Source organism: Athene noctua, chromosome 3 (genome assembly GCF_965140245.1).
Source record: "Athene noctua chromosome 3, bAthNoc1.hap1.1, whole genome shotgun sequence".
In the NCBI taxonomy this organism is placed as follows: domain Eukaryota; kingdom Metazoa; phylum Chordata; class Aves; order Strigiformes; family Strigidae; genus Athene; species Athene noctua.
This window is the reverse complement of record NC_134039.1, coordinates 2573197-2600744: the sequence shown is the minus strand read 5'-3', so window position 1 is coordinate 2600744 and position 27548 is coordinate 2573197. Positions and strand designations below refer to the sequence as shown.

Below are 27548 nucleotides of genomic sequence, written 5' to 3'. Positions count from 1 at the left end.
GAACAAAGATACTGAAAGGGACTGTGTCTTTTTTAACGTGAGGCTGCAAAACCCTGTCGAAAAACCTGCTGAATTATGTCCCTGCTCTGTGTGCTGACTGTGAATCACTGGACAGCATCGGTTTTGTATTGCCAGACACCATTGTGGCTTCATGCTAATGACATTACAGCCATGACAAAAGGTGGCTATCGTGTCTTACTTTCTGGTAAGAGTATCCACAAGGCGAGATAAAAGATGTGCTGAAATCCTTGCCCCTGTGAACAGCAGAGCTCTTCTGGATGCCCTGGCTCTGCCTACACCTAGTCCCTGCTTCCCCACAGAGAAGCAATTGTAGGTGAACGGGAAGTTTCAGCATCAGAGCCGTGCCAGGAAGCCCAAATCAGTCCGGGGATCTCATTATGCTAAACACCGTAACAAATGCAGGGTAAGAGCCAGCCAGCCTCTGGCCCAAAGATAAAGAGTCTCGGGCAACGGAGGATAAGGGAGAAGCAGAGAGGAATGTGAAGGTACTTGCCCAGCACTGCAGAGTGGGTCCAGGGACCAAGTTCAGAACCAAATCTTTTCCAATCCAGTGACTCTGAATTTAATGTCAGGCCATACAAACATTTGAGCGGTGGACTCTGAAAAGACTTTGCCACACTGGGAGTGGCCAAACTGCTCACAAGATACAGAACTACTATCCCGGTGCTAAGGACAGGTTTCCCAAAAAGTCAAATAAATCTCCAGTCTCCTTCTCCTGCCCCCAACCAATAGGGGATCCCACAAGCATACTTTTTTAATGCTATCTGGTTTTGTTTACCTTTTTGAAAAGTCTCTCCCCAGGCTCTGGAACATACTAAAGAATCATGATACCATCATAGAAATTAGACTACTGAAAAATCCAGTGTTGTGCTATCAGTAGTTGAGACACTTTCTGTAATGGGTCAAAGGTAACATCATGAACTATCACATGTGTAAAAGAGGCTGGGAAGTCAGGACAGAGAGAGCAGCGAAATCCTTGCGAATAACAACGGAGAGCAGTTAGTACAAATCTGTAAAATTATAAGCAACTGTTGACAGAGGTGTATTCAGGCACCACCACCCCTGAAAAGCTCTACAGGTACAAGTGAAATTTTATAATTGTATTGGCTCTGGATGTTTTTGATAAGAATAGTACCATTCTGCTTAACAGGCAAGAGTTATCTGCTTAGGTTAGCATCAAATGCAGTATGGAAGATTTCAGCCTATCAAAATGACTTTTAGCTGGTTTACAAAATTTTAAAACCTTCCTGAAGTTTACCAGACTACAAGGTGGTATTACAGTCACCTCAGGAAATGAATGCATAGCTGAGGGGGGAAATGTTTTATAGTATCTGATAATACCTTAGGCATTGATAGGACATTTTTGTACAGGTTGAAAATGCATTCTTCATTTTTCGCTGACAGCTGGTTAAAGGAGGAATGCAGTGAAAAGTCCATAAAAGCTTTAAAAAAAAAAAAAAAACCAAACCAAAACCCTGGATAGGTCTGCACTTCTGTTTTTCTCCCACCCATGCTAGTAAGGGATGTGCAACAGTGCCACCCCGGCCTGTAACCACACCAGGCAACAGAGAGTCTACAGCACTTCTTGAACCGGGCAAGAATGGGGTTTCACATCTCTTTTTAATCAAATAGGGTAGAAATACTGGAGGCAGCCTTGTGCACAACTCTTTTCCTTCAGCTTGCACGAAGCCTACGCACTGCCCCTCCAGCAGGCTGCCTTGTGTTCCTTTTCTTCCACTGGAGGTATTTTCTGTAGGTCACCATAGCTATTTCTGGAGTCTGTTCTTACTTCTTTTGGCTCCTCCATGTCTGATACCGTGATCATTGACTCCATTTGATGTATCTTCTTTCCTTGCTTTTGCAATACTGTCCTTGCCTCTTTCTTCTCCCACCTTTGTGCCCACCCTGTCTACATCTCCTTTGGGAGGTCATGTTCTTTCTTTTTCTAACATTCCCTGGGGCAGCTCTCTCCTTTGTTTCTAGTTTCTTATTTTTTCCTTGCTCACAACCTGCTTCTACACACTCTCCTCTCCTCCTATGACCTCAGCTGCTCTCTCTTCATGAAAAATCAAAAACCAGCCTAGTCAGCCACTCTCCATCCAATCCTACCTATTTCTCGGCTCCACTAACATCTTCTCCCTGATGTCTCTGTGTCCTCTTACAGGGATAATGGCTAAAACTGATGACCTGACTCTCTTCAGTCCACAGTTCTCTGTCAGTGTTGAAGTCCTCACTTTTCTTCTGTAACACCATCTCTAAGAGCTCCTCCTACTCTCTAAACCTTTACCAGAAGAAACCTGTACCTTTTCACTTTTTTGGCTGTTACACTTCTGAGAGCATCTTGTTCCTTTCCATTCACACAAGCAGTTTAGATGCAGGTCCTTCTTAAGGCATCATCTCTCTCTTGTTTGTGACAAGCTAGCACAAAGGTGTTTTACTAATGAAGGACTTTCTGCAAGAGCATCTTCTTTGCTCTGTCCCTTCTCCCCCTCTCTTCCCATCACTCTCTCTTTTCTTTGAATCCCTTCACTGGTTTCCTCTCTGCTCTGACATCAAGTCAAGGTTTATTACACTCAGCTCTTTCAGTAACACTAGTAACTATTTTCCTGCTTTTTTCCAAATACTCTTATGCTTTTCATCTCTCTGAGCTAGTTCATGTCTTTTCTTTTTTAAAAACAAACAAACAAAAAACCCCACAAAAAACAAAACCTCCTGTAGAGATTTTTGTAGAAAAAAATTGTCTTGTAGAGAAAAGATATTTGGTGATCTAATTTCCATTAGCAGATGAAATAGCTTTGATACTCTGGTCATTTCTCCTGAAATGTTACAATGGAATGAAACATGCTTATTATTCCTTTTACCCATGCATCTGTGTTTTATTATCAGAGTAAATGTGCTCCTTCCTCTATAATACAGGCAGAAGAAAAAGGTTAAAAAATAGGCTACTCAGATTCAAGAGGCGTATTCCCATCAGTGGTCATCAAGCACAACGGTCCAGGTGTGCTCTCCCAGAAGCACATAAACTGATGATTTCTCAGGTTCCTATAACTTACTGGGCTAACCAGTAAAGCTTTCTGATAACCAGTAAAGCTTTCTGCTGTTGTCCGTGCCCTTTGTCTTTCTCCACCCCTACACAAATCCTTCCCCTTTCTTTACAAGAGGGACTTATTCTGTGAACTTCTGGGGACTAGGTTCCCATCTTAATTGTCTTGAAAACTGCCCCTCACTTTTATAGGAGCACTTAACATACTGGTTATTAATAACAACAACAACAACAAAAAAAAAAAAGATGAGAGCAGCAGAACTGCTGCTGGCAGAATTATTTGCAATCCTAATTTCACACATACAACATGCTGTCCAGAACCTTTGCCCCTCCAGGTAATATCAGCTGGGGTTTTGTTTTGTTTTTCCTTTTCCAATTCTGCTGCAGGCAGTTCACTTTGCAGCTTCCATCCGTTAATCTCAAAGTACTTTTACATGGAGGAATTAATTAAGACTCTTACATACAAGAATTAATTAAGACAGTAGTAGGCATGTTTTATCATCTCCGTGTTGCACATGGGGGAACTGAGGTGAAGAAAAGAGTTGCCCAATTCTTCTGCAGAGCTGGGAACGTACTTAGACATATATAATATCCTCTCAGTGTAGGAACATCCTTTCTCTGCTAAGGTTGTGAGGCAGATACCCAGTTTACAAAGTAAAATACCACTGACATGCAGTCCTATTATTCAAAATGGAAACGCTTCCCTCGGGCAAATACCTTGGCCAGTCCAACTCCCAGACACATCCTTCTTTCTTATTTCAGGGAGAAAGAAGCACACAGCACGAAAAGCAAACTGCTCTAACTACTGGGGGATCTGATAACATTTCTACTCCAGTTCTAAAGAATCAACCCAGTGCCTGAAATCTGTAATCTTATCATCCTGCTTTAACAGACTCTCCCTCTTTCTCAGCATTCACGTCTATACTTCTGTTTGATAAAGAAAGAAATATAAACCTAATGACTTACGATTTTTATCTACGGTTCACAAAACCTTTGCACGGCTGACACTGTACTATCACGCTTCTGAAATGCAACAGTGCCACCTTCAGATCATGCCAAATACGGCTTTTTCACAAGCCCTCGGTGTGGAAGAAGCACAGCAGTGATTTTTCTTTTCATCCAGACCTGCTAGAAAGCCCAGAAGCACATGTATAAACCTGAGCAGAACCTGCACGTTCACGTACCAAACCGCAAATGTTCGCTGGAAACAGCGGCCCCTTGTCTTCATCAATAAACATTAACGGAGAGCAAACAAATACTACTTTTTAATACCTGGTATATTCATCCTCGAAGCACGAGAATCACAGCGTATTTCCCTGCCACTGCACTAGCAACTCACACTGGGCAGAGCAGTGCATCACCCAGGACCTCCTCCTGCTCTGCAACCTTCATGTAATTTGCCAACTACTCGTGGCTACGTTGGGTCCCAGAGCGAGAGCCAAGCTACAGCATGGAAATATAGATCTGTATGCACGTGTATGTACTAGATACCCCAAACACATTACATACTGGATACAGCATGCATTACAGCCCACAAAAGGGCCCTGCTCTGAAAGAAACCCACCAGAAAGTAAAACCCCACGTTGCCTTGCAGCCCCTCCCTGGTACATGAGGAGATGCAGGTCTAGGGTATGACCCACGTACACAGCTATACCCCCTGCACGCCTCAGCCCTGCCAAGCTGAGGCTGTAAATCAAACGTGTATGTTCCATTCTGAAGTTTCGTCTAAACAACAGCATTTGACAGATCCCTTTTACCCTCTGCAGAGGTATTTATTTAAAACTGAACCAACCCGCCATTAAATATTACAACAGGTAACAGTTTCAGTAAATTCAGTCCTGCTTTAAAGGTTTGATTATTATCCAAAAATTGGTGCAATGCTGTTTAAACAAGAAAGAACAGGTAATTACATTTACAGTCTCTTTGTTGACATACTACATATTTTATATTTGGTTTGATTACAATGGGCAAATCTCATCATTTTAAAACTAAGCTATTTGCTTTTGTAATTAGAGCCAGTTCTGAGAAAAGTTAAAATACTTCTCAAATGAAACTTTGGGCCTCTGGTATTTTGAACAAAAAATTATCTGTGATATTAGTTCAAATTACACATTTTGGACTGGAGAATATTAAACCAATGCAGGCTTGAAAATCAAGGTAGGAATTAATTACTTGAGCCGATTTCTTCGACCTTGTTCTACAAGACTACTGAGCGAAGAAAGTAAACAGAAAACACTCTACTCACCCACTGTCATACCATCCATGTAACGCTTGATGATATCAAAGGAATCTCTTAAATTTCCTTCTGTTATGTCAAATATGATATCTGCCTGGTTGGCCGGATACGTAGGTGTGATGGCACGAAGAAAAATAATCTCTGCAAATAAATAAAGTGTATCACAGACTGTACTGAGAAGTATTTGAAAACATCACTGAAGAACCCAACAGAATTTGATCCAAAATGACTTCTCCTCAAAGCTGGTGGACGACACTGCCTTCCCCCCCACCAGTCCCTTAAATTTTAAGTCCTTTACATTGAAAGAAATAAGAGCTGGGGAAAGGGAGGATTTTTTAATTTATTTTCTCCTCCTGCACTGTGCAAGAAACCCTGAAGCTAAAACACTATTACTTGTAGAGTCCAGAAAGACCGCTTTTAGAAATCAGTCAGACTTCCAGCTTGTACCCAAAGAGGGATCCCTGAGGATCCACAGGGTGGGCAGTTGTGTGGGACCAAACAGATAAACCCCTGAACTCTGATTCTCTTAGGCAGTTACACAAAGTATTGCTATTACACATCACAGTCCTTTTGAGTACTGGAGGAGGGTTTTAGGTTTATGAAAAAAAAAAAAAAAAAAAAAAAGTGAGACTATTTTTCAAGCCCCTTGTGAGGGAGGTGAGTATCATTATTCTCATTATTATCCTCACTCTACAGATGATGAAACTAAACCATGGGGCTGTAAGAATTCACCCAAGGCCATGCACTGAATTACAGTTTAGGAACGTCTTCTGGGCTTCAGATTGCTAGGTCTCATCTCTTTTTATTAAATCATGAGGATGGACTAATGAGGGAATGGTTTGGGAAACATCCTGGGCCAAATCCTTAGCTCTGCTGCCAGTACACCTGGTGAAGCTGAAGGGGTGTGTATGGGAGAAGTGGCTATGGGCCATTCCTCAGTTCCCTGTGAAGCAGGGCCAGCCAAGGCCTGAAACAGGCCTGCTGCAATCTGTAGGAGCTCTGTACAGCTAAATTGTTGGTTTAATTGTTCCTATTTAAACAAGGATTGGGATGTCTCTTGTCCTACTCCCTCTGCCTGGTGCAGAAGTGAAGAATCAGCTTTGGTTTTCATTTAGGACAACTTTCTGAGATAGCAAGGCTGAGACCGGGTGCATCAGAAATAAGGATTCAAGATCTTTAAAATAACCAAAATAATCTTCCTTTCCTGCGTCGCCTTCGCCTCTCTCTGTGTCTGTGGCACAGAGTGGCTCATCCTTCAGAGAAGCAGGGCTGAAGGCAGTCAACCCCCTACGGATGTGTACGCGGTGAAGCTGCCAGAAAAGGAATACAAATGCCAAGGAGCAAAAAACTGGTTCTTGATCTCTGAGTTTATATGTGAATCAAGCAAAGTGAGTGCAACCCTTGTGGAACTGCAGGATTTCAAAACTTGCAAGTATGGCACAGGCCGAAGGAACTAAAGAAATACACGAGTTCCCAGGAGAGTGAGCATCTGGGGATGGAGAACTCCCTCTGGATGACTGGACAGCTACTCTCTTGGATGCTTTTTGAAAATCTTAGCTTAAAAATTTTCTGTCCAGTCCTTGGAACTTCCCTTCCTTTAGACTGTATTTAAAAAAAAACCAACATACTTTTTTTGAATAGGTCACAAATCAGCAAATCACAGTACTAGATAGTATATTCAATATAATGTCTTTTGTGATTAATGCTTGCATGTAGATAAAGGCTCCATTCTTGGAACAAGCCACCTGTCAGTAGTGAACAACACACCATAAACAGATGAGAGAAATACAATGAGCATCTACTTCCTGAAAAAAAAAAAAAAAAAAAAAAGGAAGAAAAAAAGTCATGGGGCACACAGCTATTATGTGAGTAAATGTGGGAAATGAGACTTCAGACTCGATATTTCCTCAGACTGGGAAGCTGTATGAGTTAGAGCTCACTTTCTTTGCCCCATAAAATTAAAACTCCTGGATATCGAAGGTTTTAATTAAATTAATAGTACACTATAATTTGGAACCGTGCAAACATTTTACTGCACCGGTAGCTAGTCTGGCTTTAGGCAAGGATTTCCTGTGGGGGTTTTATATGTTGTAGTCTATTAAACGGAACAAGGAACAAACCACTTACCTTCAGGTCTTGTAAATTCTCTGAACGTGGGCAGTGAAATGACAGTGTGGGAAATTGTGTGGACTGGATCCAACACACAGTTGACATCATTTGGTCGACAAGACTTAATGCAACGGATAGTATCTGTCTTTTCAAGCCTGACACTAAGAGAAACGAGAGAGAGATGCATATATATTTCCTGAAAATGAAATACTTTGTGTTTTGCAATCTGGAGAGCTAGGAGATAGAATTTGATGTAAGTGTTCATTCTTCACCTCACGGACAAACGCAGAGCATCAGAACTGCTGGACCACTGAAAAATTTGGCTTGGCTAATAGTCGCAGTCAAAACCCCTGCAAACCCCCTCCTTCAAGCCAGGTGTGTAAAAACTGGGAGAACTGTAGTGTGTAAGGTGCCACGTAAAGTCTCTTTCCAAGCTCAAATAGGACCAAACAATTAGGCCCAGACCCTCAGCTGCAGCACACGGGTGTGGTCTCACCAGTTTCAGTGGAGCTTACACTTATTTCCACAAACCTTTTTTGTACTCCATGTGATATCAGTCATATAAACCAGAAACAATTGTTTCCATTCTAGAAATCTGGCAGGAAATATCTGAAGGGCCAACTTTCTTTCACAGTTTTCAGTGCAGCAAGAGCCAGAAAAGCCTCTCTTAAGTTTTTGGTTTTGTTGGTTTTTTTCTTTTCACACACTCCCTTTCCATCTACACTGAGAAAACAGAGAGAAATGGAAACTTGGGGAGGAAAAAAAGTTAACTACGTTATTTAAAACCTCAAAGATCGAATTCTGAGTTTGGGGAAATGGTAAGGTCATTTCATATTCCATCTCAACCAGCTGCTCACTCGTCCTTGAAAGTCTATTAAAAGTTAAATGACTTCTTCTCACCCTTGTCCACTAGAGTGAATTTAAAGTCACTTACAGTTCAAGAGCTTCACACAATACCCGGTCTGTGTTCATGAGAGATGAAAGGGCTACGCTGGGACACAATGTGACTAAGCCCCACAAATGATCTCAACTTTGACCTGCCCATTTCTTCATATTTCTAAGTGGAAAAAAGAAAAGACTGCAGTGTCAGAGGGGGGGAATTAAAAGATTAAAAGGAAGAAAAATTCACTGAGTAGAAGGGAAACAAAAATGGAAGCTTTAGTTTGTCAGATACCTCTAGAAACAAATGGTTCTCGCTCTTTTCAAAATGCGTTACCCAAGTCCACACCTACAAGCCATCTTTTTTCAGATGTTCAAAGGGACTTTATGGCTCTATTAATAATAAATACATCAGTAACTTCTCATTATATGCTACCCACATTTGCTCATCAAAGAAAACAAAGCCAAACACGCTGATATTGTATGAAGCTAAAATAAAGATAAAAGAGAAAACATGAATCAACATTAAGGAAATCATGCTTCAACAGATGTGAACCGGCGGAGTCCATGGCAAGGCAATGAAGCTGGGGTAATTTACACCAGCTGAGCCTGGCTCGTTATTCTCTCTCTGCAGTTGATGTTTTGAGACTGGCCACCCTCAAAAATGTCATCATTTCCTAGACATCTCGTAGGGCACAGGATAGGCCTTTCTGCCGAAATGCCTCATGCTGATCGTTTTGGAACAAATGAATTCTGGATATATGGACATAACAGTCTGACCTACAATAACAGATTCCATCCCTTTATTTTAAACCTCAGCTGCCAAATTAAGAAAGGACTTCCAGCTAGCTGACCCTCACATCTGCCAAATAAGGATCAGCTAAATTACAGAAGTCTGGTTCCAGCGTAAAACAGTCTATTTCAAAATATGTTACAAATAGAATTGAGGCAAAATGTACATCATTCATGGTTGTTTCCCGCTCTCCTTTTTTTTTTCTTTCTTCTTACTGCATATACAGGGGTTTAGTAGACATTGACATCTGTACACCTGCACCTTTCCTCAGGATCCCGCTGAGCTGGGGTCACAACAGCCAAGTCAGACTGGTTTTACTTCCAGTAACATCTTTACAAACTCTGAAAAAGTTCTTTAAAAGTTCTCTTTGTGTTATATGACACATAAATAATAACCGTAGCATCATCTAAAGGTTGTAGGGACGTCAGTAAACAGGAGCTTGCGTAACTCATTTTGGGACATTATCACTAATGAAGTGCAGGACATACAGCACCCTAATTTTCATAGCTGTATCTAGATAATAGAATTTGTATTCAAAAACATCGTGGTGGGAGTGTCTGAAGTGTTGACTATTGGTCTGCCTTTGCTCCTTCCTGGGAAGAAAAGGGGGTTTTACTCTTGACATCAGCTGGAGCAAAATTTGGCAAATACAAACATTTCTGAAATTCTCATCCCAATAAAGCTGGGAATTTGTTTAAGATGAACTCCTAGGTAAGACTTACATTCATAATTCTCACTTCTGATTGACTGGAGTAAAGCGTTCTGGCATGAATTAGGTACAGTGCGTACAGAAACAGAGGATCACAATGATCACGAGGGATTTGTGTTCGTTTGTAACTAGAACTGGCTTCTAGACCCCTGCACCCTGTAACCACACACCTGACAGATAAATGTGTGTATCAGCTCTTTGCACAGTTTCTCTCTCCTCTTAGAAATCCTGCAACCGTTTCTTTTTGCACGCTCTGTCCACGCTGCTAAACTTGAGTTTGTGCTTTCATTTGCCCCTAAATATTCATTCTCTGATCTCCTTTCTTTTGATATCCCTGCTAATTGCTTCAGCACATCCCAAGTGCAGCTGGTAACACTTTGTTCTCTCGCTGCTTCCACGGCACATCTCTAGACATCTTCTGGAGTAATTTCTTTGACAACCAGCATCTATTTCAAATCCTGATATTTGCTATTAATGATGCACTCTGATCTCAAAATACTTTTTATTTTATCCTTCGATATCATCTTTGCATTTGATCTTCTGATTAGCTGACGTTTTCCTTTTTTGCTCATGTCCTATTATAGTGGGGACTGTGACTGATAAAAGTTTCTGCCTAAGTGCTGAGAACTTTCTTTATTCAAGTCTTTCCTTTAGGTTTTCCCCCTGTAACAAAAATTGCAATTTTGGAGCTGGTACCTCCTCCAGGCCTTTTTCATTTAAAAGAGAAAAAAGTTAAGAAACCGTTCAATTGCTCTGGTTATTTTGCAAATGATCCTTTCCTGAACATAATTTTTTTTCTTTCTTCTTGGTTCCTGGTGTCATTCCTTTTTCATATTTGCTGTTGGATTCAATTAGTAAGTTCTTTGGACCAGGAGCCATGATTTCATTTTCATTTGGAAAGAACCACACACCTAAATGGCAGTGCATAATTACATGCACGTTCTTGAAAGTTCCCACTACGCTGCAGCATTAAAGCATCTAATACAGCAGAATCTGAGCTCCGTGTTCTTGAATTAGTTGCTGAATGCAATTAATATGGCAGCATTTTACTAAACTGAGGGCCAAATTCTCACACTCCCTTCTTTTCCTGCCAAACAAATATATATTAATGCTTGCAAAAATGAAATTTATTTTTGAATCTTTATCCCACTTAATTATGGCCTCATAATGAACCAGTAGCCAGAGGGCTTTTATATACAAGCATCTTCTGTGGCGGTGAGAAACCCCATTAGCTCAAGTAGCAGAGGCTTGTGCTTTCAATATTGAAAGCTGGGACTCTATCCCCACTGGCAACTTCTGGCAGCTTTATAAGTATGTGTCAACAGACTTATTAAACATTGGCATTCCTCGTGAGACTTGAACTCCTGTCAGCCAGCTGGGATAAACTTTGCCTTAGGGAACATGTAATACTCTGGCAGAGTGCTGCGATCATGCCCCAGTCTAGTCCTTGGCTGCTGACGGGCCTGAGAGCTCCCACCTTACAGCTAATAGAGCAGTTCCTTGTGTTCAGGTGACTAAGGCTTGTGATCTTGGTTTAGAAGGTTCCCAGTTTCTAACCTTGCACCTTGCCTGTGCTGTCTGTATTTACATAGAGAAGCAATTTTTTTAATATGTGCATTCACATAGATTATTCCTCGTTCAGCTACGGACTGACTGTTCTGCCTATCTGAGCTCAGGATGGTATAAACCAACAATTTTTAGATCATACCTCCAAGACTGAGCTTGTAAAATTTATCAATGCGAGGACTGAAGGGTAAAATAAATCCTTTTCCATCTCACAAAACAAAAAAATTCCAGAAAAATTCCAGTTGTATTGTCTACACTGTTCTTGATTGCAGAGAAAAGAAGGAAGAAAGTTGTAGAAGTAAAGGGAGAAAGATTTGGGTATTGGAATTCTGGCTGACCTTTCAGGGCTGCTAGGGTTTGGTTGGGGGTTTTTTGGTGGTGGTAGTAGGCGAAGTCTTTACAGTTAAAAATGTATCAGCTTTGATATGGAAGTTGGAGAGACAAACATGTTATGAGACCAATGAAATATCTTTTTCAAATGTGGACACATCTCAGGATATAGCCCATGAATCAGAAAGGAGCTCTCTGCTACTAGCTGAAAGCTGTTAGGAAGTTCATTGCTGTTTTCTCACCATTAGTTTTTCAATTCCCTGGGAATTCCACAGAAAGGAAGATGAAAAATCTCTAAAATAGATGTTCTTTAGAGGAGATTCCCTTTTGTACCTTCCTTAAAAGTTAGAGGTGGGATGTGCAGCTGGTGGGAATCAGCCCAAGCTCACTGGCTACAACAGAGCCATGATAACCAGCACAGCTTGAGAACCTGGCTCCACGCTTTCAAAGTGACTTGTGTGCTGGGGCACCTCTGAGGGCCTAAGGGCCTAAATGATGTCCTTTGAAGAGATTTTCAGAAAATTTGCAGTATTTGCCCCAGAACTGATGAAACTCTCTAAAGATGTCGAGTCGAGACAGCTCAAATTATGTACCTATTTTCTTTTGACAATTTAGACCTAAACATATGCAGCTGTGTTTCATCAAATGAGACCAAGTCCACTACTGTGTGAAGTAAATTGACAGTTTTCAGTCCTCGGTATATTCAGATAATAAGCTCTTGGACACCAATTTCTGCTTTTTATAATGATGCAGGGTACACACAGGAATCTCTCCAAATTGAGATGTTCAGCGATAGGGGAAAGTGGAGAACTGTAATGATGATGGCAAATAAAATGCAAGTGCAGCATGCAACAGATGAACTAAAACTTTATTAAAATTGGGAAAAAAAAGCGCTATTCTTAGGAGAGAAAAAATAGCCAATGATGCCTGTAAGTTAGGGATCAAAGTTGTGCAGAGACAAAGATAAAAAGTTTGGCAATAAATGTGTTGACAGTTCCATGGCGGGAAAGTTGCATTTGAATTTTCAGAAGAAGGTCTCTGGGCTCTGTGATTTGCCGCTGCATGACCACAATGCCACTGTGGTTGTTCACTTTTTTTGTGGTGAAAAAACCCTCCTGGTTCCCGCTGATGATGGACAGCAGAATTTTATCCCCAGGGACAGCATTGGAAGGGCCCATGCGGAAAATGTCGGTGGGTACTTGAATGTTGGTAGGAAAAGAGAGGTGATAGTAGGTTATTCTCAGAGGCAGGCTCTGGCACTCCTTATTTTCATTACAAGGCAAGCGCTCACAGCGACTGCAAGAAAAGTGAGAACACAAGACAAGAGGAAGATTAGCGCACATTTAGCAAGCGTGACAGGAGAGCAAGGGCGGTGGGGGTGGGAAAAGATATGGTGACTCGTACACTGTAGCTGTTCTTCAGCCTGGCACCTCAGTCAAATTGCAAATGGACATTTATTAAATCAGGATGAACTTGGCTGTGGTTGGTGCTTTTGGAGGAGCGTTGCCACTTTCAGAAGTGTTGCCCTTTCTTTGCACGCGCAGACGGATTGAGGCTGGCACCTCAGCGTGGGTGAGAGCTTATCTGCATTTAGATCAGCTATGCTCTTCCTAGGGGGAACACTGGCTTTTTTTTACCCCCCTCCCCAAATTTTATTCTCTTGTCGATTGGAAACATGTTAAATAAAGGAAGAGATACTAGTTAGTGAGTTGATTGTGTCCTACTAGGGATGTCTGGCTGGATGTTAAGACTAGCAAAGTATTCTAAAAACCACAGTTGTACGAGGAGTTGGTCCTTCTGAAGAGGAGAGGCACTTTAGATACTGCCCTATGTGTGTTCATCATCTGACAGCGTACAGAGGAATGTAAGACTTATTTCCAACACTGCCTCTATGCTAAGGTTTATTCGCTTTGAAGACAAACCTTCTTCCTCCTGATGTGGCACAGTATTTCTCTGTGCTACCAGGAGAACCAACCTGAGTCAGTCTAACACCCATCTAGGCAAGCACTGAAAACAAGATCCAAGAGCCTGATGCCTCCAGCGTGCGCCCTACACATTTCAGTACACTCTTACGCAGCCCTGAGTCACAGGAATGATGCTGGTGAATGAGAAAGTTGCCCTCTGCTGTTTCCTTCCCTTATCTAGGCACCACATTACAGTGAAAATTCCAGAGAGCTAGGAAGAGATCACCCACACAGGCTGAAAGAGAACAACAGGACGTCAGCTCTAGAAATCATGATCTGCATGGAGGGGGCAATCTCCTCCCCTTCTGTTACTGAGAGAAGTTTGTCCAGTAAAACATGGCACAGACAGGTATTAAAGTCATTGCTGTTGAAGAATGTTGTAGTTTACCAGCACGTTAATGAAGATCTGACACGTCGTGATACCTGGTGGGTTTGAGAAGTGTTTAAAGAATTGCATGCAAGGGAAGTTTATATGAATTCCAGATTAAAGATATGCCCTAGTCGCCACACTCAAGTTGGCTTCCAAAGACCCTCTCAGACAGGTGCACAGAAGTAGAGGTAGACATGATGAGCTCAGCTGGATGCTGATTTCCCCAAATTTGGAGGTGATCAGGTTGTGCATTTAGCTCCGAACCTGCCTCATGCACAACTATGAATCAATTAAATTCTGTACAGGAGTCTATCCACTCTAAAGCAATATTCAGTCCCCAGGCTGAGGTTTGGGAACCTAAACTATTTATTCAGTTCTTCACTAAGAAATGCTCCAGCGTGAACCATGGTTTGCTTCTTACTACCTCAAGGAAATTTGAGTGCCCATTTATTTTACTTCGACATATAAACCAGAGCTCCTATCAGCAGTATCTGGTATCAGCAGAGCTGTGGCTCATAAGCAAGCCCCACTTCGTTGCCAACGCATGGCGACCTGAATTCCAGGACCTCAACATTATACACAAAATAAGTATTTTCAAAAAGAGTAGCAAAAGCACCCTCAGTTCTTCAGTTGATGTGTTCTATGTTTTCTTTTAATACCACTTGCAAATGAAAGTACAAAGCGATTCTTTGAAGACTGAAATGCATTCTTAATTTTATTCATGTGTGTAAAGAGCACGCACAAGTCTTCACAGGATGGCCAGCTAATTAGGTATGGATACTCTTGGAATATTTTCAGGTATAGTGAGTTCTTCATTTTTTTTTCTGAAATGTCATCGGTAACTCCACTAAAGAGAGTTTTGTTGAAATAATGAGGCTACTTGGTTTTGCTGAAACCAGGAAGCAAGTGAAGACAGTTCATTTCTTAGTTGGAAATGTTTTCTTCGTGTAAATCTTTTTGGATTTGAGCATTGGCTCACAAAGATGCCCTGATGTCTTCTTTTATAAAAGTAAAACACATTTTAAAATAACAGTCAGATTTTTTTAAGAGAACAAAACCCCAAAGCTCTCAGCTTTCTAAGATTTGAGAAAGGGCATTCTGCTGATTCAGAAAGTTGTTTGTGGAGACAGATGTGCCTGCAGCTAGGAGCTAGAATTATTCAAAATTCATCATCTTTTATCTTATTCTTTGGTGGTGTACACTACGCACTGCACATTTCACTATAGGTCTAGTTAATGTGTGCTAATTGTTCTATCAAATAACCACAAAGGAGAGATAGCAAATATTATTGCTTTCAAGAACCAGAGTTCATTCTGGGGTCATGCACCCCAAAGGCAACAGGCACCGAGCATTTAAATCCCAGTGTACTCTCTAGGACTTATTTAAATGCTTCCCTTCAGTGAGCAGAGGAAAATCATACGGCAGGGGGAAACCAACACCCTACTGCCAGTGAACGAGCAGCCCCGTGGCACCTCAGGACAGAGGCCACCGAGCCACCGAGCGTGGCCACCACGCCGTGTCGCTGTGGCAGAGAGCACGGGGCTGGGGGGGACGGTGCTGAGGAGGCAGCAAGATGCTACCAGAGAAACCCAAGAGAGAGCTCAAGGAAAACGTGCCCTGCTTTGCAGTGAGGCCGTTTCATGACACTTCTTTGCAAACCTCTGCAATTAGGCTGGTGGGCTAGAAAAATAAGCATATAATGCTGCTAAATGCTTATTCCTGAATTCGTTCCTGGTTATTTTAGCTCACTTAGTACTCTGTTCCCTTAGGTTTATTTATGTGGCTGAAATACTGCTTTAAAAGAATCACTCGGAGTTTGAATTTCATCTATCAAACACTGGTTCCTCATAAAGGAACATAAAACTACCAGAACTAGAGAGATTCCATTTTTGATAATGATTACAACATTTCCTAACAGAGAAATGAGAAGAAAATATTTTCTGCCTTCCCTCCTGTTAATTTCTGAGCCTGGTTTTCACGTGGTACAGAGGCAATTTCTTCCATTGTGCCCACAGGAATTGAGTGGTATACAATAATTCCTCCGACACCAAAGGGAAAATAACTTTTTCTCAGAATTTATGGCTTTGCAATTTACTCCATACAGGGGAACCATGCTGAATGACTAACCAAGCATTATTACTGAACTATACACTACACATCTCTGAAATTCCACCCTGCTGATTTCCAGAGCTGTAAGAATCTTCCGGGCCTCCTAGAATATACCCCACTACAAAGGCACTTGCTCATGGTGGCATGGGGGTGGATTTGCTTTCAGCAGGTTGCACCACACCTTGAGGCCCAGATGAGCCATCAGCACACCACGGACCTCTACATTTATGTTCAGAGAGCAGCTGTGTAGGGAAGGTGGGTTTTGTCTTGAACCAGACCAGATCTTAAAGGGAATGAAACCAAGTGATGGCTGTTTTTTCAGAGATATTTCTTAACCAGAGGAGAATCTAGAGTTCTACTTCAGGCTCGGGCAGAAATACAGTATCCAGTACATCAGACAGGATGGACAAATACTCTGCGTGTTTCTCCTGTCTGGAGCTGGAAAATCTCAAGTAGTTTTCAAGCTACAGAAGAGACAGACCCATCTTCATTTGCCCTCAGTGCTGAGCCTTTATTCCTACCCTCATCTCCTTCATCTGTCTTTCCCGACCTGGTGGCTTCTTCCTATTCCCTTTCCTTGCCTATTGCCCTTCCTGCTCGCTCAAACTTGAGATCAGGACTCAGGAGGACTCAGGCAGTGCCCATCCTCCTCTTCTTGCTCCATCCTCTCCTCCATTCCCACCTGACAGCCCTAGTCCCAAAGCATACACCCCTTCCCTCAGCATCTTTGTGCAGCCATCCCAGATTACTCTTTGCTCTGATGGTCTTCATCCAAACCCAGCATCAACCACCCTTAAACACAAGCACCCAGGTCCTGTGGTTGGCTTCCCCCTTGTCTCTAAATTGTTTTACGCAGTTTTACCTTCTACCCCTCAAGTATCTCCCAGGTTCATTCTCCTCACCTGGTCATACCTTCAGATCCTTCTCTCCCTACATTCAGACTCCTTATCCCTCAGTCTGCCTTTCCTTCTTACAGCCAGCTTTTCTCTCACCCGTGCTAGAAACAGCTTTCTTATCCATGGAGTCTGAGGGAAAGCACAGAAAAAACAGCCTCTGGGGTTGTCAGGGCTGGCAGCACCTGGCCCAGGACAAATAGAAGGTGACATTATGGGGAAGATTGGGCTTCCTTCCAGTGGCTGTATGTGGGAACAGTCTCTAGAGTTTCTACATGCACATTTTAGACTGCTTTAAAGAACTACAAGAAGCTCAGGTTTGCTAAATCAGAAAAAAAAAACCTGTTTGTTGCTAAAAAAGAAAGACCTCTCTACTGATAGGAAGAATTAAACTGCACTGAAGAAGACAGTCAAACACAAAGGAAGACTGCCACTGAGGCTATGAAATCCTTATCATTCAAGGACTTGAAGCAAAAGTTAAACAACTCTTAGAAATATTCCAGCTAGACCTGACTCTGTTTTGGCAGTCACGAGTGGATTAAGATTACCCATTAAAGGTCCTAATTTCCTAAGGTTTAGGAAAAAAGACTAAATGCGATTGTACAAAGTTCATAATTTCAGAAGGTTCAGAGGTTTCTGGTAAGAGTGACAAAAAGTGCAAAAGTAATCTAACAAACTTCAGGTTTCTGCTCCAAAACATGATATCAAACTGTTAAAAAAAAAAAAAAAATCACATCAAAATTGTTTTGAACACACAAAACAATCTGTTCCTCCCTATCATTGTTCTTGGAAATGAGGGAACTGCTTTGTCTGAAATTTGCCAAAACTTGAGCCTGAGTCAGACACCTGGCATGTAAAATTTCAGCCGTTGGTTATGTTTTGGCAAAATTCTCAGCAGTTAAAAACAGGTCCTACTAACGAGAAGCGACCGACCACCTTAATAACACACAGACATGTCTAGAATATAAAAATATTTCCCGATCTGGCTCAGTGCAGTACACATTTCTGACATACCTCCGTAAGAGCTTCTTTATCTTTTCTACTATTTTTCTTGGCTCAAATATTACAAATGTTAGACTTCAGTGTCACACAAAGATAATTTAATTGTTATGCAAATTGAAAACAAAAAGTGTTTGGCAAGGCAGTACAGCAACTTAAGTCCTATTGTGAGTAGCAGTAGATCTTAATTATCCTTGGAAAAATACCAAGCCTATAGGCTGATCAAGGAAAAAAAAAAAAAAAAAAAGCAGAATTTAAGCAAAAGAGATAAGACCTTCAATGAAATTGTTACCATTAAGGATCAGACCATGCCAGGCACTTTGCTGGTTTTTGGGGAAAGGTTACACAGGCTGTTTCCTCCTGAAGCTCAGGGTATCTAGACAGCATCCAGAGCTTTCAGCACGTAGCATGGGATGATCCTGGAATTACTTCACCTGATGACAATCACCACTGCAACAGCCACCATGCAAAAATCTCTGCTTTAAAGAGATGGGGTAAGGAAGCATCTGAGGGCTGTTGCCTATACATAAGGATTTTAAGGAAAAATAAGAAGGAACAAACTTGGATTTGCACGACCGAAGCCTATTAAATTACAGCTGTTCCAAAGAAAATAGTGGAAAACGGGGTAAAAAAAAATCCCATGAGGTGCCAACTTGATGGTAATGGAAAACGTGTTGTCTTTCTTATGATGTGCCAAGTTGGTGAAACTGGAATGTGTTTTGAATAAGAAACGAGGAAAATGGTATCTGTAACAGATACAATGTTATGAGAAGCCAACTATTTTGATTTTAGAGTCCTGGCACAAGGTTGAGTGAAAAAGTCATTTCATGCCATTATCATGCAAAAGTTAATGATGACATGCAGGCTATCAGGTATGTTGGGTTATATATGCCAAAAAAAAAAAAAAAAAAAAAGATTCAAGAACACATAAATCGGATGTAAAAAGGGCACTAAATAGCTGTCTTCCAAAACCATTCCCCAGTGGGCACAAGGTAACCCAGCCCAAAAACCCTGATTCTGGCATGTTGGTGGTGTAATACTCGTATACTGGCTACGGACGAGAGTTCCTACCTCCCCCCTGAACTAACTTGGATTTTTTGCAATAAAGACAATGAACTCATATTCTCTTTGGTTTATGCAAACACATTTTGACAATAAATTTTGTAACTGTGTCTGTAGCTGTTGAGAGGGGAAAAAACCTAATAAATCCAACAAGATAATAACTCAAGGAATTAAAATAATTAGAACTTCACTGAGCAGCTATAGGATTTGTGTCTGACTCATAGGCTAATTATAGCCCTAGCACATCAGAAGAATCTCTCCCTATGAGTCTGAGTTGGGCAGAGTAAGCCATTACAGGGCCCCAACAACCCAGACACAGAAAAACAATTCAGACATTCTACTACTTCCCCAAAAGATCCCGTCCATCTCAAATAGCCATTAATTTCAACACATGCATAAAAATATAGGTAAGAAAGGAGGTGAAGTAGAATGTGTGTGTGCGATGTGTATTTATAAACTGAACTTTGCGACTCAGGGGTGTCCAGAAGAGTGGAAATCTGCTGATTCTGCTTAGTGGCTCATTGCAAATGACTGTGAATTAGTATACAAATGAACCCACAAGATTGCAAATAAAGAGAACATCTGGATCACGAGGCACTGCTTGTTTATTGATGTGACAAATATAACTTAAAATTTAATTACTATTGACACTTCTCAGAACACAAGCATATTTTATAAATGCCTGGGTTTATATGACGAACTCCCTCTACAGCATTCTGATCGAATACATCTGCTGTGCCATTTATTTGGCATTTCACAGATGAAGGTTAAAATGGAAGCTAATTAATCCCCCCCAAAGTCCCTCTAATGATCAGCATTAGCTTCATTCTACAGAGGCAGCACAGAGTACTCAGTTTAATCTAAAAGATGGTGGCCATATGAGCAGTGACCGTGAAAAGCAATAGCAGGCTGATGAGAACTGTGGTTTCTCAGTTTTCCTCCCTAACTGATGGTGCAGACACTTACCTGGGTATGGGGCACCTGGGGGGGGACCATGGAGCAGCCTTTGGAAGAATCACTGGAGCACAGGGTGGCCATAAAGCCCCGGGGCAGAAGGAAAAGCAGCCATAAACTCTAGCTATGCAGCTGAAATTTTGCCCCAACTTCTCCACTCTGCTTAGCACCACTTGATGGGGATAAATGAGCTGCCAGCTGCCCCTCCTCTCAAAGCTGTCTTGTATTTTCAACACCAGAACTCACAGACTGTCTCTGAGCTAGGCTGAGACACAAATATGAGCAGCAGCTAACATACCACCCTTGCTAGGATTCACAGCTTTTTTAACAGGGGTGAAATGGTACTAAAAAAAAAATTAAAATTCCGACATTCTCGCAATGCTTTGCAACAGAACTGGTAAGAATTCAGAGAGGGAGCTAAAACGAACTCTTTCACTGAAGTGTCAGAGTCAGGAAAGACTATGTGTGAAAAGAAATAAAAGACAGAATTTGGAAGCTGAATGTAACCCTCCTAATAGGGTGCCTGCAACGTAGCCAGAGAGAACATCTGCTTATGGCTCTGGAGAACGTTATGACACAAACCACTGACACAGGGCATTTTTTAAGGGAATACCTTTTTCTGAGCTCAGGAAAATGAAAAAGGGACCAGACCTGGATGTGAAAACCACAGGGTAGGCCTACCAACAAAATACATATTTGCTGGAATCCATTATTGTATTTAAGTCAGCACTGGCATGACATAAAGGAGATCATGTCTCCAAAAAACTGTTCAACCTTGAAAAATAAAGCACTTACGTATCTCCTGACTTGCGGTAATTCTCTGGACATTCCAAGGACAGACAGCGAAAGCCTCCCTGGATGTTAAAGCAGGTCTCATTGAAGGAGCAGTTGTGGCTTTCTGCAACACACTCATCAATATCTGCCAAATGGAAAAAGGTGAGTGGATTAAACACATGCCTTGCCTCTACTTGCAGGTGCCAGATGATGAAAGTATCACATATTAGGTACTACAGAACACGGCGTGCAATTAAATGTTACTGCAGGATTGGAAAGGGAGAGCAGGAGAACAAAAAAGAAGAAAACTAACCCAAACAACAGGCAAGAACAGGAAAAGGAAGAGCAGCAGTGCCACTACGTGGACAAGACCTAAATATTTGCTGAAATGTTTACAGCATAGTATTTCCTTTTAATGGCTAAACTATCTCACAGCTTTTCACACTGGGAATATTCATCTTCAGAATTTTTTATAATTCTTTAATAAAGTTATAAAAAGTATACTCTACTGCATTCTATAGTTTACAAGAGAAATTTCCTGTACATTTATTATAAAATACTGGTTTCTTCAGATTTCAAGCTGATGTTTACTGCTTTATCTACAATGTTGTAGGAAAGACATTTTTTTTTAAACACAAAAACTTGGTAGAACTTTTCAGAAGTCTACAGTCCAGTCAGGTCTCCCTGCAGTTCTTGAACTCACCTTGGCAGTTGCGTGCATTGGGTGCCAACCTGTAACCAGTGGAGGGACAAGTACATTGAAAGCTCCCAGGAATATTAATACATCGAAAGGAACAGATATGTCCTCCAGTAGGTAAAGCACATTCATCAATATCTGCAAGAAGAAAACACCACTAATTTACTATGTGTTCAGGACATTCAACCAGGGACAGTGTTCCCACTGAGAGCTCTAAACACAGTTTCATGATTCTAATTGCTGGGCAAGGAAAAAGATCATCAGACAGGTGTGACTCTAGTCAATAAAGGCTGTCGGGAATAAATGGAGGTGTGAAGAAAATTAAAAGCAATATAAGGGCCCAAGAGACAAAGTAAATGGATGAGAGCAAGCACCTTACAGTGTCGTGTATCATCGCGCTTTACAAAAGGGAGGGAGAGGAATAGTTTGATCCTTGTTCTTACAAAAAGGAAATTGAGATGAGGTGTCCTACTGTCTAGCAAATCCTGAAGACTTGAGTCCAAATTCAGGATCTTGTCCACAAGGTCACATCCGCATCCTCCTTGTATTTGAGGAGAAGCCACTTACACATTACTTCAGAACCAGCCACAAAAAGAGGATATATAAAATACTACCTAGTAATATTGTATAGTACATATGTAACACATGAATGTGTTTGCATCTTAACTTGCTGAAGACTATAAATTGTGTCAGTTCCTCGGGTTAAAAAAAAAAAAAACAACCAAACATTTCTGGCAAGTTACAGAAATAGGCCAAGCTACAACTGAGTGGAAACAGCAAAACTGACACCACACAAGCAAAATATTTCTAGACTAGCACATGGGTGGGAGATCTTCATTAAATACAGTTCATAGGAAAATATAAAAGAGAATCAAATGTTAAAATGCGACAATTACAGGTACATGGGATTGTTAATGTATGTTACGGTGAGAATAAGAGATGCTCGCTCGTCCTCTGTGTGCAAGATGACAAAGCTTACCTTCACATGAAATCCCATCTATGTCACTCAGCTGGAAGCCACGGCGGCAGTAGCACTGATAGGAGCCATACACATTGGCACACTCTTGACTACAGGGGCTGCTCTCACACTCGTTTAAATCTGAAATGCAAAATTATATACCTGAAGCCCAAACTTCTTGCTGTATTCATCACTCCTATTACAGGACTAAGACAAAAGTTTGGAAGACGTTTTTTTCATTACAAAAGGATGGTATGCATGTCACTGAGTAAGCTGGAAATAGCGGGCTTTGGGTGTATTACTCTCAACAGGGTCTGGCAGGATAGGTTCATCTGCACTGTGCTATGATTTCCAGCTGTCCTTCAAGGTGTGTGACTTGGAGAGAGCCTTTAGGACCACACTTGCATTTTTATGTCTGGATATCAGCAAGGCTGGTTTTGAAGGTTTTCAATCTGATCCAGTTGAATCAGCCTTCAAATTGCAGTAAGTGCAGACCCATACACCTCTGCACGATCCAGCCTCAGGGCAATACATTTCAACTGTGGGCTACAGTGGCCTTCATTAACCATAACAGCATTCATACAGTCAAAGAGACCATGCTGGGCTGATTTCTCATGCTATTCCAGTGCAGTCTTACCTAAATCTTTGCTAAAATCAAATGGAAATTAAAAAAAAAAAAAAAAAAAAAAAGCCATGAGCTGTATCTCACACGATATAGCCAAAGTATGTGACAGCTGTACCTTCACATGACCTGCCATCAGTGGAAAGTTTGAATCCCATAGTACAAGTGCAGTAATAGGAACCAGGAGTATTCTCACACTTGTGAGCACAAAGGCGGCCCGGATAGCGTCTGCATTCGTTGATATCTGCCACGAGAAACAGAGAGAGAGGTCTGTGTCTTGGCTGCCTTTACTGCAGTAGTAGTCTGGATGAGAACGCGGTCATAAAAGTTTGATTTTTATTTTCCAGATCTAAATTTCACACTAGAGAGGGAAGGACTTGCTCAAAATGCTCTTTTAGAAGCACCTCAGTGCATAATTGAATTAGATCTATAAAGAAGAAAGTTGCTTTGATCTTCCAAAGGAATGTTTTGCTGTAGGTGCATATAAAAATATCACAGAAAACAATTACACACACTTTCATAATCTTACCTTTTAACAGGATAACAGATAACATGTTGACACTACTAATACAGCTTCCTTTGAAGTATCAGCAGCTCTTTAATATGGTATTAGATTTATACAAATAATATAGCAGTCAATTTTACATTCAGATGAAAGAGGTTATGCAGAGAGCAATAACATTCTTTACGCAGGATCATTTTTTTAAAATGCCACGGCTGCCTGTATCTGAGTCAATAGGTACAACTTACCGATACAAGTTCTACTGATGACATCAAAAGAATACCCAGATTTGCACTCACAACGATAATTGCCTGGGGCATTTATACAAACATGTCCTTCTCCACAAGGCTGATTAGAGGATGAGCACTCATCCACATCTAAAAAACCAGAGAGAAACGATTGAAAATACACTTCTCAAGCGTGCAAGTTGAGAAAAGAGCATCATGTTAACAGATTTCAGTGTCCCCTCAGAGTTATAAAGTGTTTTGAAACAGAAAGCAAGATTTGGATCTAGCTCTCAGCTTCTACAAGAAGATCAGTCACAATGTAAACTATTCGTACTGAAGCAGGTTATCTCTCAGGTGTCCTGTTATTGATGGACTTGGGAAGGAAAAGAAATCAGGAAATCAGACAATCTTTGGAGGAAATCGGGTGTAAAATTGTTTTATGATGCACACTCAGTATTCATGGCCCAGCTCTTCAGCTAGTGTAAGATGCCAGAGGCTCACAGTCAGCAGAGCTTTGTTAAGCCATTTATAAAAATGGAAAACACAGGCAAAAATACCTCTCTTTGCAGAAGCCAGTTAAAATCCAGCCAAAGGCACATAGGCCTTTCAACGTTACTTGAGTGGCTTCTGTGGGACATGAAGTGGGCCACCTCTCTGTTGAGGAGATTTGAGACCACACAGCATTGCTCCAGTACGCTAATATAGCCACACACAGTGCCATTTCTGGGCAGGGATTATCATTTCTCCTCAGAATATAGGGTTTCATGAGTTATATGAAGGACAGACAGTGGATCCTGGTCATTTTTCACTTGTTGGAACTGCCATGAGGAAAAGAACAGGATCAAGAATTGACTGTAGGAATGAGAAAAACTTGGGCAAAGCGCAAGAAACTGGTCAACATAAACGATGGCCGTGATTTATTTTCTTCAAAGTCTTTTTTCTTCCAAACTGTTACTTACCTACACATCTTGTTCCGTCTTCATTGAGATGATAACCTCGGCCACAGCTGGGGGAGATACGCTGGCAGGTGTATGAGCCATCAGTGTTAATACATATCTGCCCAGCTGGGCATGGCATGTTGGTGCTCAGGCATTCGTTGATATCTACAAGAGAAGAGGTCACCGTGACTATTTGCTGGCTGAAGATGTTTAAGGTAAGCTGCTTTCCTTATGTAATAATTCGTAAGTTTACATCCTGATGAAATCCCTCACGGTTTGAAAAGTTCTGCCCATGGGAGAGTACAACTATTCGTGCCGTTTAGCTTCACCAATATAACCCTTCCAGGGTGAAGATCGGGAGGGGTAGGAGAGGCCCAAATCCCACTGATACTCAGTGGCAACTGGGTATAGAACTTGTATTTGTTCAAAAGCCTTTGAAAATCTCCCCTAAACATACGAAGGGATGATCAACAATTCAGTTGACCAGCTCAACCAGTTCTGCTGTGGGCTGTGGCTCACAGTGGATGAGCTATTTGGCAGTACAGGCTCACATAGGTCGTAGCTGACACTATTTTTGCAGAGGGATAAACTACTGCTCACAGATATTCACCGTGAATACTTTACCTTGTCCTATGGTAAGCTGCCCATATAAACATAAGAATGTGAATAGCTTATTTCTGTATTCACAAGACTATTCAGCCCTCTACCATCCATCAAACATATGTCTTGTTTTTTACAAACCAGACAACGTATCACTTTGTGACACGGATAACCTTTGCCTAGTAAGAACCCACTACAAAGTAAATGTTCAGAAAATGTAACAAGAGGAGACTAAGCTGTATTAGAGCATGATCTGGTGCAGTGTACCTAGCCAAGAAGGCAAGGTTAACATCTACTATTAGTCTGGGGAAAAGGAGTTTAAGAGTTGGGAATCTGTGGCTACAGGAGGTACTGAGGCAGCCTTTGCCACCTTGAAATGTTGATGTGACTTGGATCTGACAGCCTGTAGGAGCAGCACCACTGCTGGGAGTAGGGGCTCACATCCCATAACCTTCAGCAAAGTCCAGCTTCATGTGAGTACTTCTCCGCCTCAAATTTTCCCAACTGCTTGGGATATTACCATGACTTACCTCAGTGGTGCTGTTAACTATTGAGGAGCTACTGCTTTCCGGTTGCTATGGTATGGTGGTAAGCACAGCAACCACCTCGCAAAATGTTTGCTATCTGAAAATGGAGAAGGGGACGTAGTATAATGTGAAACATTTCAGCCAGGCCTATCCCAGCTCACTAGAGTGTAAAATTTTCAATTTACAGAAGCACTGGAAAGACAGGACAGTTTTCATACTTTGTCCCCTCAGCACCACATAGGGCAGCATTTCATTCAGCGTGTAAAATCAGCTTGTGAAATTGCTTCGGTAAATATTTTAGAGCAAATGCATTTTAGGGGACATAACTATTGCTGCTGCAAATTGATGTGGCTTTATTAATATCAGTGAAGGCAAGGTAACCCCCGACTGCCGTGGCCCTGGTGCTAGCCATGGCAGATAGGCATCTTCAAAAGGCTTGTTGTGCCCAAGCACTGGCCCCCTTCATTTTAAAGGCTGCAATTTTGTTTTCAGTCTCGGCGTTTCCCGTGTCAGATTTCGGCACTACAGGGGATGATGATGTGGTCAGGAGAACGAGGGGCTGACAACGAGCTCCACTTGGCAGCTGCTGCTGCTCAGCCAGTTCCACAAGTCCGAGACATGCTACGCCCATGGGGGAATTCAAAGTTAAGTTGAGACTTGAAAATACTACAGAAGGGAATAGCTGATAGATTTGTAGGTCACATTAGACAAGTCCATTTAGAGGCTGCTGAAAACCAGTAATTCTAACATATTTATATAAAGGTTATAATTCTGTTTTGTAGGAGTCTTGGAAACAAGACAGATGTAATCAGTCTTTAAAATAAAACTCCTCTCCACAGTGTGTTATAACTGGCGCATCATTCTCATACACAGTAAGATTCTTGATAGGTTATAACTAACAGAGGACAGGTCTGGAAAGACCTGCATACCTGGAAAATCATGCATACTAATAGCACAGAGGATGTCATAAATTACAGCTTTTTACACTAAGCTTTAGTTAAAACCTTTTGGATAGAGAAAGGTAAAACATATCACGAATTTTTTTACAAATTTTGTTTCGGATAAAATACACAAAGACTTAAGGAAAACGTTCAAATGCAGCTAAGTGCCTTAGGTAACCAAATCTCATTAAAAATAGAGATTTAAGTCTTTTATTTAAATGGTTGTCATCTGTAAATCTTACCTGTGGGACCAAGCCCACCTTTAAAGGAGCAGAAGAAACATAGAGCAGAGCAATGCATAGAAGCATGAAGAATCACTTGAGAAGCTCAGAACTCACCCAGTGAAACCAGAACTTATCTCACAGCCAAGACTTAAGTATTCACTGAGATAAGAATATGTCTTACCGATACAGTTGCCTAGAGCATCTTGTATAAACCCATTCATGCACTGTAGCTTGGGTCGGCAACGGAAAGATCCTGGAGTATTCTGACAGATAAAATCGGGGGGGCAGTTATGAGTACCAGTCTCACATTCGTCAATATCTGGTACATCACAAAAAAAAATTGTTAGCAGGAGTCGGACAGAAGCTTTTTCATCACATTGAAAACATACGACACGAGTTACAAATGTCACACAGATTAATCCCCGGCGTGCCTTCATGTGAGCCAGGATCAATCTGACCTACTGTCTCAAACAGAATCTCAGTAAAAACAGGTAGAATAAA

The 27548-nt window shown here is 41.4% G+C and overlaps 1 protein-coding gene across 2 annotated transcripts in view; it reads right to left on the bottom strand.

Moving 5' to 3' along the window:
* The window catches only part of FBLN1 (fibulin 1), an 81800-nt gene that overhangs the window by 15927 nt on the left and 38325 nt on the right, over nt 1-27548 (bottom strand). The window contains exons 8-16 of one of the 2 annotated variants that reach the window (XM_074901190.1): nt 27229-27366; nt 24777-24920; nt 23839-23967; nt 23207-23332; nt 22488-22607; nt 21515-21646; nt 20833-20956; nt 7428-7570; nt 5310-5441 (exon numbers count right to left, since the gene is read on the bottom strand). In XM_074901190.1, the coding sequence (XP_074757291.1) occupies nt 5310-5441; nt 7428-7570; nt 20833-20956; nt 21515-21646; nt 22488-22607; nt 23207-23332; nt 23839-23967; nt 24777-24920; nt 27229-27366 (1188 nt within the window). Of the gene's footprint in view, nt 1-5309; nt 5442-7427; nt 7571-12537; nt 12983-20832; nt 20957-21514; nt 21647-22487; nt 22608-23206; nt 23333-23838; nt 23968-24776; nt 24921-27228; nt 27367-27548 lie in introns of those variants that run through there. The other variant, XM_074901191.1, reaches the window with a different exon arrangement.